The sequence below is a fragment of the Magnolia sinica genome, chromosome 3, assembly GCF_029962835.1.
Source record: "Magnolia sinica isolate HGM2019 chromosome 3, MsV1, whole genome shotgun sequence".
In the NCBI taxonomy this organism is placed as follows: Eukaryota; Viridiplantae; Streptophyta; class Magnoliopsida; order Magnoliales; family Magnoliaceae; genus Magnolia; species Magnolia sinica.
The window spans coordinates 86,754,780-86,765,809 of NC_080575.1; the positions used below are offsets into that span (position 1 = coordinate 86,754,780).

Below are 11,030 nucleotides of genomic sequence, written 5' to 3' on the forward strand. Positions count from 1 at the left end.
ATATCATCTTGATCCAAAGTTTTTGTGGTCCACAAGAAGTTTTTAATGGTCAATCACCTCTGTTTCCTGTACCATGAGTCCATTTGGAACTGCATTTTTTGGACCATATTCTAAAATGAGCTTTTAATACCGATGGATGGAGTGGATGTAGTCACATCTATTACAGTGGGCCCCACAGGTATCCCACCATCCACCTCGGTGGACCGGGAGTCTCACCTAATCCGCTCCCCATGCCCAGACCCGACCCAACAAATAAATGGGTCAGCTTTTTTGACTAAAGACCCTACACACCAAGAACCCGCCCATCAAATAAATGGGTCAGCTTTGTTGACTTAGACCCAACCCAAATTTCAATGGATTGAATTCCAGAGCCAAAATTTCTGAGGGTCCAGCTAAGATGGTCTGATGAGGCAATGAGCCTGCACCAAAAGCTCCACCCCATCAAAAATGAGCCCGCTAAGCCGAGAAAACCACATCAACTGCAACCTATTCATCATTAAAAAGCATTTAATTGAAAACAAAACAGTGGAATCTGCAGCTTAAAATTTTAGTTGTGCCGCTAAAAAATGAGTTCATCTCATTTTAGTTAACAGTAATTATGTATTTGAGATTTCAGCACTGATTAAAAATTATCTTCATAACCCAATATCTTTAGATAAATTATCATCTCTAACTCTAATCCATAATCACTGTTGACTAAAATGAGATAAAATCCTCTTTTGAGTGACAACCAAACAGATACAGATCGCTGGCATTTTTTGTAACAGAACTAAGAAAATGGGCGAAAGTATCAACACAAACACAAGGCGAATTTAAAAGGCAAGATTTTCCTGGCCCACTTCCACGATTTAGAGAAATTACAGCAATAACCATTTCATCTATTCCCACATTTACATTTTTCTTTCTTTTTGGCTTTTCGGGTAAAAAGCTTGAGAGGAATCTACACGCCAATTTAATCACATGAGAAGCTCCAAGACGGTTTTGGCGCATTGATTTTAAATACAACTTACAGAAAAACATGATATTCAAAGCCTGCGTTTGTTAATCGCATAAAGCTCGCCTGTGATATGGAAGAGCAGAACCGTAGAGATTCAATGGTTTTTAGCCCTGTCAAAAATTAAAAATTAAAAACAATTCAATATAGTATCAATTCCAAAAAAGAAGGATTTTGCTAATGACGCGCAAGGGTTGTCAAGGGCCGACAAGCTCGCATGTGCCAACATGACATGCATGCGAGAGGTCCAAGCTGCCTGTCAGGTGGACTCAGGTGACAATACATGGTCCAGATGATCCATGGACAACATGTACAGATGAACTATTGGAGAAAGTCCTTTCACCATCCATCTCTGGTGTACTTGCGCAACTTATGCAGGCGAGTGGAGTTTACATTGAAGGGCCCACCTGAAGAGTGGCTTGAATCTAACACTTATATTTTCCATTGCAACATATTAGTATAACGAATGAATATGTCAACACTTGTTCCTGCAGGTTCGCCCCTTGCATCCTCAAAAGAAGTACATTTTTAAGAGGGGCATTTTCTTCATTGATGGTAGGGGTGCAACTTCGGCAGGCTGGGCTGGGTTGGGTTGGGTTTGGTTGGTTAGCCAAGCCTTTTTTTTTCTTTTTTCTTTTTTTTTAATTTACCCCCACACACTCACGCTCTAGTGGGATTTCACCACCTATGGATACTCGAACGCTTGACCGGGTATTGAAACTCCTGAGAGTCTACCACCAGAGCAAGAGTATGGATCCAAGCCTGACCAGACCTTGAGACAACTCAATTCGCAACCCAAACCAACTCAAATTCCAACAAGGTATCTGACCCAAACCCAAGCCGAATTCCTCTATACTCGACCCTAAAACAACCCACCCCAACCTAGATAGATATGATCATTCGCAACCAGACCTAATCCGACCGGAATATGCTCAGCCCGAGCCCAACCTGATCAGGTTGGAGTTTCCTCACAACCCGACCTGATCTTGGGTTGGATCTTGCAACCTTAATTGACCTCATTGTTTCATTTGCATTTTCTTTTTTCATTTTCTTTTTTACTTTTTTGGAAATTAAACAGTTTTGCCCATTCATGAAATCAGGGAATCAGGGACAAGAAATCAGGGACATGAAATCAAAAAAATAAATAAATAATACCTGTCTCCTCCTCCGGCTCTGTAAAATATAGAGTGCACGGGCCATCACATAGCAGGGCAGAAGAAAGCCAGCAAACTGAAGAAGGGAAACCTGAAAATAATATTTATTCAGTTAAAGTTTTACTTTGGCCCTTCCTTTCTAAAATAGCTTGTGGATGGGTATGGATGAGTAATCAGCTGTGTATGTGAGTAAATAACCCGGTGCAGCTCATTAGCACTACATTACAAGAGGAATTAGATGCTCCTCAACAAAAATAAGAGAAACTTTGATACTTTAGCAGTGTTATGGTAGAAAGGCAGATTAATTAGACAGTTCAAATCATGGTTCCCAATTTAGATAGATCATAAATCAATTTGTTAATCATGTCAACATATCCCCTTGAAATTCCATTTTTTTTCTCAACACCCACCATATTAAACTCTCTGGGGACTCTATTGTAAGCTTTCTCTACGTCAATAAAGACCATGTGGAGATCCTCCTCTCCTTCTATTTCTCCATCAATTGCCTAAGTAAGAAGATAGCTTCAGTAGTAAACATCCCTAACATGAAACCAAACTGATTTTTTGATACATTCATCTCAATGCCTTGCCTTTGCTCCATCACTCTTTCACAAAGTTTCATACTACGGCTCAAAAGTTCAATCCCACAATGTGTATGAAGGGGTAACAAATGTGTTGACCACACCAATAGTGGAGAGACAAATGAGTTCCCAATTACAAGATGAATTGTGGGAGTAAACACAAAGCTAGATTCACAAATTTAAAAAGGGGTACTTTAGAATCTAAAGGATTGAAAAATATTCGGACTAGAACAAAGTATATGGAGTGCAATTATATTTTTATTTTCTTTGGAAGGCTTCTTTTTCTTCTTCTTCTTCTTTTTTTCTTCGGGGGGGAAATTATCCATATCCTCTGTCGAATATCATACAATTCCTCGTATTACAGTAGAACTTGCATGTAGCTCATGTTTTGTGTGTGTGTGCAAAGCTTTGCTAAGTACACATGCATATGCAATAAAGCTGGTGTACATGGCACATACATGCAAGATCTAATCCATCCATCAGACAGGTCAGTCCAAACTTGTACATATTTTCCCAAAAATAAAATCCAGTCCAATCAGATGTGGGCCTCGATACTGGGAACAGGTGGATGGGTTAGAAAACTTCAGCCAAGTTTTTCAGAGCTGTACATTCATTTTACAACAGTGGCACACCTGACCAGCGGATCAATCTGATTTTGGGCTAGGGCATCAATATAGTGGTGCCATTCTGATGGATGGATTGGATCTCGGACCTATTGTGCCATGCTGTCACATGTGTGGCATCTACATGATCTTTACTGCACACACGTGTGGCTTAGCAAAGCTCTATATATACACGTCTAATCCAAATGTGTGTGGTCTGGACAAATATATCCAAAGACATGTATGCAACTACGCATGTATGTGTGATGTATGTTATGCGTATTTCTTATGATGAAAAAGAATGTATGCAGATGAGAAAGAAAACTTACATTGAAGAACGTCGACACATCCTGCACCAGCCCAGAGTCCCTTGTGACCATGAGAGCATGGCGAACAAGCAGAAGCAGCATTAGCTGCACAAGTTGGTAGGATATTTCAGGATTCCAGCATTTTTCAAAATAAATAAATAATAAACAGAAGCAAGCAATCTATAGATGACAGTATTTCAAGGTTGGAAGTGCATAACATACAATGAGAGCAACAGAGCGGCAACAGGCCATGCCACCAGTGTTTGCAACAGTATAATCCTCATATTCAACTTGCAGTAAACGATGCTCAGCAGCAGCCAGAGCAAGAAAACGAGGATCGTGGAGATCAATCCTTTGCCCCCAGCTTTGTCTAGAAAGCAAAAGGAAAAAAAAATGGTGAATCTTGGAGTCCCAACTTCAAATTAGAATTGCAATGAAAGGAATGAAATCTCATAATCCCCTGACAGAAGAGGAAAAGTAAAACAAGCAGAATCAAACAAAATAGTTCCTAGTAGATCTTCTTTTCTAGAAAAGATCGCAATGAGAAGCTATGGAACGATATGACTGAGTTTGAGAAGCTGATATGTTGTTCGTTGTTCCATTTGGCAAGTTTTCAGTCAAAGTTTTACGAGTGCACGGTTACCATGTACTTGAGCAAGCTTTTAGTGCTCCATCGAGTACTTAACATAGTGACAAATCTCATTATCTTTCTAGACCCAGAAATTGCTCGGGAGATGTTCAAATTTTGAGGTTTTTCTCATGATATCGTCAGGAAAATCTCTCCGAAAATTAAAAGATTTAAAAACATTCATTGTAAATTAATAAATAAATTAGATTTTAAATATAATAACATAAGAAATTCCTTAAGGTTTTTACATTTTCGAATTAATATCTCAATGTGTGTAACACAATGTGTTAAAATCTGCCAATATTTTGAAAATCTTCCGATAATATCGTTGTATATTTTCCACGATTTTATTGCGATATTTTTCAAGCTGGTTCTTAAAATATGATGATAGCTACACTGGGAGGCTGACAAGATATAGGAGTGTTTGATTTGCAAGCTTTCCAAGCAAAATGTAAGTGATATCCAAGGAGCAAATAAATACACAAGAGAAAGCAAGCACTATGCACTGAGCAAGCTAGCACACAATGCATGATGTTGGCAGACAAGACATGACATAGGAATCCTTGCTACAGACCTGAGTACAGTTCTGTGGGGAGGCTACCAAGATTGCCCTGAGCAGCCTAAGTTCTTAATATTCAACTTCAGCAAAGCATCTACTGTCTTGTTTCTTGTGATGCCATATTTCCCAAAAAGGTTTGCTCAAATAGATCCTGATTTGCAATATGATATGTCGGGACACAAGCCTTTGAATCTGGGTCATCGCCCAATGATCCAAACCATTTATATAAGAAGTCTCACTTTGTACAGCAGAAAGACAACAAATAGAAGCTCTCAGTTGGATTAATTCAACCCTTTGATAATTTGACTCTTTTGATTTGATCATGAACAGTCACCATAACCATTGAAATAAATGGTTTGCATCATTGAAAGGGGACCAAAATCCAACAACTAGAATCCCAATGTGTCTTATTGTAATACGTCGAGATGTATACAAGCAAACCTCTTTACCATATGCATTCCAACCTTTGATCCAATCAACAGCATTTAGCTATTACAAGCTTGAGTGGGGTAACTAATCAGTGAATGCAAAACATGAAGAGCAAACCAAACTAATACGATGTACTATGCTACATTTGGGGCACTTGCAAGTATGGCCTTACATGTTGGAGCACAATACCAATGTTAACCAGTACTTGGAAGTTCAAAATTAATGACCGACAAATCCAAATCATGCACCCAAATCCAAGACCACTGGCATGAGCATCCACGTATGTCTGATGAGGATGATCAGGTATAGCCACATAGGACAATATTGAGTTGCGTGTGCTTTCAATTTAGAGGTGTTTCTCCCGCTTTGGGAATCTTACAATTCTTGTTGAAGTCGTTTTCTTTTAATAGAATTTAATTTGTTTTCTACAAAAAGGATATTTCGAGAGGGAAATATCTCTAAAATATCAGCAACCAGAAGAATACGGGGTGGAAAGGGCAAAAGGAAGGACAGAGAATACTAGAATCAACATGCACCATGAATTTAAAATGGATATTCTTTCATATCAAACATGAATATGATATATGAATCCTGTAAACAATTTCAAACCATAGATATGCACAAGGAAAAAGAAAAGAAAACAATGCAAATTATGGAGCTTTCAGAAGATACCTGATATCAATTGCCATGCCATCAGAAGGTCTGGTTGGTGGAAGGGAGTAATTTGGAGAATATACCTAACAAACACAGAAAATTAACAGAAAAAAAATGGCATCAACAATATGCAGATGTAGTGAAGGATATTGTGCACCCATCAAGGATATTGTTAGAGTAGATTCACTCCCATTATAGACCTAGAACCATTAGAGAAAATCACTGAAATTGTTTTCACAACAATGTTCAGAAAAAATACCATAGGTTCACTAACCATAAAAGAATGATAACTTAAAAGAAAAGAAAAGATTGAGACATGAGGTGTTTATGGAAATTACCTACAACATTCTAGTCATTATAAAAAAAAATGCATGTGGTAGTTTGCCAATTTGACAGGAAGTACTTTTTTTTAGAATGTTAATAAATAAGCAACACGGAGCTTTAAAATGATTTGACCAAATGAAAAAAAAAAAAGAAGAAGACATTGAACTGCATAGTGATTTGGAAAACTAAGTCTTTATAAAAAATAAATAAATAAATAAAGGGGAGGGAGGGGGGGTAGGGGGCAAAGTATCGGAAGTCAGAAACCAACCTGATTGCAAATTTCACAAGTTATATCTCCCTTCTTGTTGCACCATCTCTGAATACACTTCCTATGAGCAAACTACACGCCAAGAGAAGAACACAGGACATAATCAGCATACGGTCCACAGGTTACATTCACACAACCCACTCTCAACCCCCAGCAAAAAAAGGAAAAAGAAAAAAAGACAGAGTGCAAACATATCTACGCTCCAAGTCCCAAACTCAAAGCCAAAACCATGAAGTTACATCCCATAAAAGAACAAGTTGAAAAGGAAATAGTAGTTCAAGACATCATAATGCAACAGAGTTCTGGTGCTTTCACATATGCCAATGAAGTAGCTGTGCACAAAATGAGCCCCATCATGAAGATGTTGTGGCCCAAAAAATTAGGCCGATCAACTCTTTCAGGTGGACGAGGGAAGTACAAAACCATGGTAAAGTAAGAAAAAAAGGCAATGGTCCTCATTTGACATACACATTGGCAGCCCCAATTTTTTGGCCAATTCATCTGCACGGTGGGCCCCACCAGACCAAAACTACAAATGCCCCACATGCAATTGTATTGGGCACATTTAACCAAGCAAAGACGTGCATGCACAAAAAACTGACGGTTTTTCAGTAAGTGTCAATGGTCTGCATACGATGTGGACATGGTCCACACCGATCTTTGAGCCAGATCATCAACATGCTTGCACCTGATGTGTAGCAACAGGATATTGATTTAGGGCCCGTTTGGACAGTGGTATTAAGTTGTATTAAATGGGATTGCATTACTAATCCCACTTTGAAATTCAAAATGGCATATTTGGAAGGAGTGTGAGATGGGATTAAAATTAATTTTGTAGGGTTTGGAAAATGAGCCTTGTGTTGGAAAGTGTGAGAAGGAATTACTAATCCCATGGAAGTTGGATTTTTGTTTCATCCGAGTTCAATTCAAATGCAATTTGAAAGTAAATCCTGGGATTTATTTTTTAATGTATACATTCCAAACATAGTATTAGAAAACAAGGGATACACCCAATCCTGGGACAATACCTTACACATGCATTTATTGTAACTTTTACAATTTCATCCACCTTAATCCCACCTAATGCAGCTGGCCAAACAGGCCCTTAGGGTTTATAAAGGTGGAGAAGTGGTAAACTGAAAACAATAGAGCCTGTTTCCCCACAGCCCCAAAGGCACAGCAGAATTTCCATTTGGGAATTCTGAAATTCGCAATGGGCAGAATGCACAGTCACCCAGATTGCCATTGACCTCTTACATTGTATATGAGCCCAATGACAACTGGGAGCTGGTTCAACGGAAAAGACTCATTATGCATTGTGGAATGAACTTTTCCATTTTTTCCAGACATTGCTCGCTTTAAATGGACATTTCACAGTGTTTCAATTGTGCTGAATCACCATTCAAGTGTTTTCCAAACACAGCACAGACCAATGCAATTGGCGAGTCATGAAAAAACTACATGAAGCAAAAACAGAAGAACAATGGAAAGTCTTTAGGAGTTGCTTCTGGAATGCAAAAGAATGTTGATCACCCACATGCCAACCTAGCATGTTGCTCCTTTCATTCCCACCAACATTAAATATGTAAACCTTCTGGCTGGTGCAAAAGCTGGGCCCCACCATGACGATCACCAATCACAAAAATCAGGTCCATCTGCTTATTAGGTAGGCCAGACCTGTAAATTGAGTCAGACCATCGACCATCTGTTCATTTCAACGGTAGGCCACCCCTGCTCCATCTTTCCCACCAACATGTCAGACGTATGGAATTTCTGAACTGTGGGAAAGGTGAGCCCCAGCCTGTAGATCACCTGTCTGGCTGTCTCCAAAATAAGGCCGATCCACTCATTAGTTCGTTCACACCAAATAGCCCACCTGATGGATGGACCGGCCTGATTTTTTGCGCCAGCCAGTATTAATGGTGGACCCCACCATTTGCATGGGTTGGGTGTCCTACAGAGTAACAGAAGCAACATGATGGAGGGAAAAATGGGACTGCATGTTTACAGTAGTTGATCAGTTTTCAATCCAAAATACACAAACAGTTTACCAAATTTCAAATTTAAAAAATGTGGAATTTACACCCTACTTTTGATACATATACCCCCTCTCATTTTGTTGGCCAAGTGTATGTGCATTTGTTGCAATGCAGTGCATATAGGAGTGTATGTATTTAAAACTGGAGGTGCAAATGTCAGGAAAAAGAAACAAATACAACAATTCAGCCCCACAAAAATGAGAACCTGTAGAAGTAATTCCTAAAATAAATAACAGAAAAGCAAAAGTTAAATTTTATTTTTAAAAAATCAAATCAAATCCAGAAAATCAAACCCCATAATAAAAATGTCAATCAAATTACCAAGAAAGGGGGAAAAGAAAAAGGAAAAATCTATACCAAGGAAACAAAAACCAAAATAAGAAACCAAATCAATAAAAAAAATTAAACAAAAACAAAAAGAGATTAACATCCTTAGGCTGTGTTTGGTTGCACCAAATATCATGAAATTTCTCAATATTTCACAAGAAATCAGTCTAATTTGTGCAAATTTTCATAATATTTGCTGCAACCAAACGCAGCCTCAGATAAAATTCCAAAAACACAAAACCCATTACTGAAAACCAAAAAAAAAAAAAAAACAAAACAAAAATAAGTAGCAGTTGGGTCTTAAAATTAGAAAAGCACCAACCAAAAAGATACCTTTTCTAGAGAATGTTACAAAACCAACCAAATAAGAAGAACATGCATCTCAAGATAGTTGCCAAAAATATATTACTCAAAACGTAATTTCGAAAACCCAATACCACGAATTTAAAAAAATAAATCCCATAAACCCAAAACCCAAAAGCAATACAGAAAACAAAATAAAAATAAAAACTTGGATCTTAAAATCGAAAGGAGAAAAAAAAAACCCTACAAAAAATAGATACTATTAATAATTGAAAAAACAACTAAAATTGGAACATGCATCATAAAAACCAGAACAGGAAAAAAAAAAAAAAAAAAAAAAACACGTTTAAATAATTTTTAAAAATAATGAAAATTCAAAACCCAAAATCCACATTAAATATAATCATCAGCTGGCTCCATCAGAAAAGGCAAAAAAAAAAAAAAATCTCTAAACCCAACCACCAAACACCAAAAATGTATTAAAATAAAATAATAATAGAAATAAATAAAAAACACCCCTGTAACAAAAACTCAAGACCCAAATAAAAATGCGTCTTTAAAAACTCTCCATAACTCAAAATCCACCCAAAAAAAAAAAAAAAAAAAACATTAAAAAAACAAAAAACAATAAAAAGAAAAATCAGACCTTGAGAGTCCCATTGCAAGCGCAAGGAGCTTCCATTGCTTGCTCTTCTTCTTCCTCCTGGCAAATCCTACACTCTATCATCTCCCCCTTCTTCTCTGTTTTCTTCGAACACCCTTCTCCATTCCCATTCCCAGAGAAATTATCCACACCACCAACTCCTCCTCCTCCTTCTCCTCCTCCTCTGTTATACCCTTCATTCACCGACTCAAAGCATGCAGATGCTATTATCCGATCGACACAGACCATGAAATCATCCACCATCCTCTCTCTCTCTCTCTCTCTCTCTCTCTCTCTCTCTCTGTGCTTTTCTTTCTTCTCTCTCACCAAACACCTACAGGGAAAGGAAGGGAAGTGGGCGATTTTTAAATAGGAAAACTGCATGGCCTGGAAATTACTAAAATACCATCTTCTATACACGTTTTGACCGAACTACCCTTCTTTCATGGCCGATTTTAGCGTGTGAGTTTGTAACGGCTGGGTATGACTTATGAGCCTTGCCAGGGCGAACATTCCCCTCCTGGGATATTAGAGTTGGGGGCGGGGGGTAGTTTGAGAAATGCCCCTGGAATCGTGGGGAATCGCCGTGGAGATTGTTGAGATTAGAAGGAGTGGGTAGGGTTAGTACTGTAATTTCGGGAGGGCAATTGGCGTCCAGGTTGCTTTCGGTTTTCCTCCCAAGTCGAGTTTAGTCTGGTGGTGATTCAAATCATTGCCCCCTCCACTTTCTTAAATAACGGTTTTGCCCCTTCTCACTTTTCGAGGGTGTATCTGATACTCTGGCGAATGAGAGGGCCCGTACTCCTGCACTCGGGACTTATAAATCCGATAATCCTGGAACTTTAATCAAAGCCTTCAAAACGCTGAATCTACTATAGATAGATCATGCAATAAGGTCAGACCATCCAATCCTTTGAATAATAGACTTTTTTTCAAGTATTTGAGACGGTTAGTTATTTTTAATTATGACCGTCCATTTGATGTCCATAAATCAGCCATATATTACATCAGTGTAATTAAGCCATCTAAAATTGAGTTCCACTATTTCGACGGTTTAATTTGAGTGAATCATGACATTTACATTTTCAAGTGCTTATATACACACGGATTAGGTGCTACAAAGGGCCGGGCTCACGTTTAAAACTCAAATTTTGAGTAAGGCAGGCCCAGCCTGTAATAGTTTAAAATCCGAGTTAGACCTTACCAAGCTTGGCCTG

The 11,030-nt window shown here is 38.3% G+C and overlaps 1 protein-coding gene across 2 annotated transcripts; it reads right to left on the reverse strand.

The window, feature by feature from the left end:
* Window positions 1-808: 808 nt before the first annotated feature.
* LOC131240134 (uncharacterized) lies at window positions 809-10,485 on the reverse strand. Of its 2 annotated transcripts, XM_058238199.1 has the most exons (7): window positions 9,817-10,165; window positions 6,502-6,573; window positions 5,928-5,992; window positions 3,862-4,009; window positions 3,661-3,744; window positions 2,150-2,239; window positions 809-1,107 (listed from the first exon to the last, which is right to left on the reverse strand). In XM_058238199.1, the coding sequence occupies exons 1-7, from the start codon at window positions 10,075-10,077 to the stop codon at window positions 1,102-1,104; spliced, it is 726 nt and encodes a 241-aa protein (XP_058094182.1). In that variant the 5' UTR covers window positions 10,078-10,165; the 3' UTR covers window positions 809-1,101. The 2 variants fall into 2 exon arrangements, with proteins under 2 accessions (XP_058094182.1, XP_058094183.1); XM_058238200.1 differs by lacking the exon at window positions 6,502-6,573 and having other exon boundaries at window positions 9,817-10,485.
* Between the last annotated feature and the right edge of the window lie 545 nt (window positions 10,486-11,030).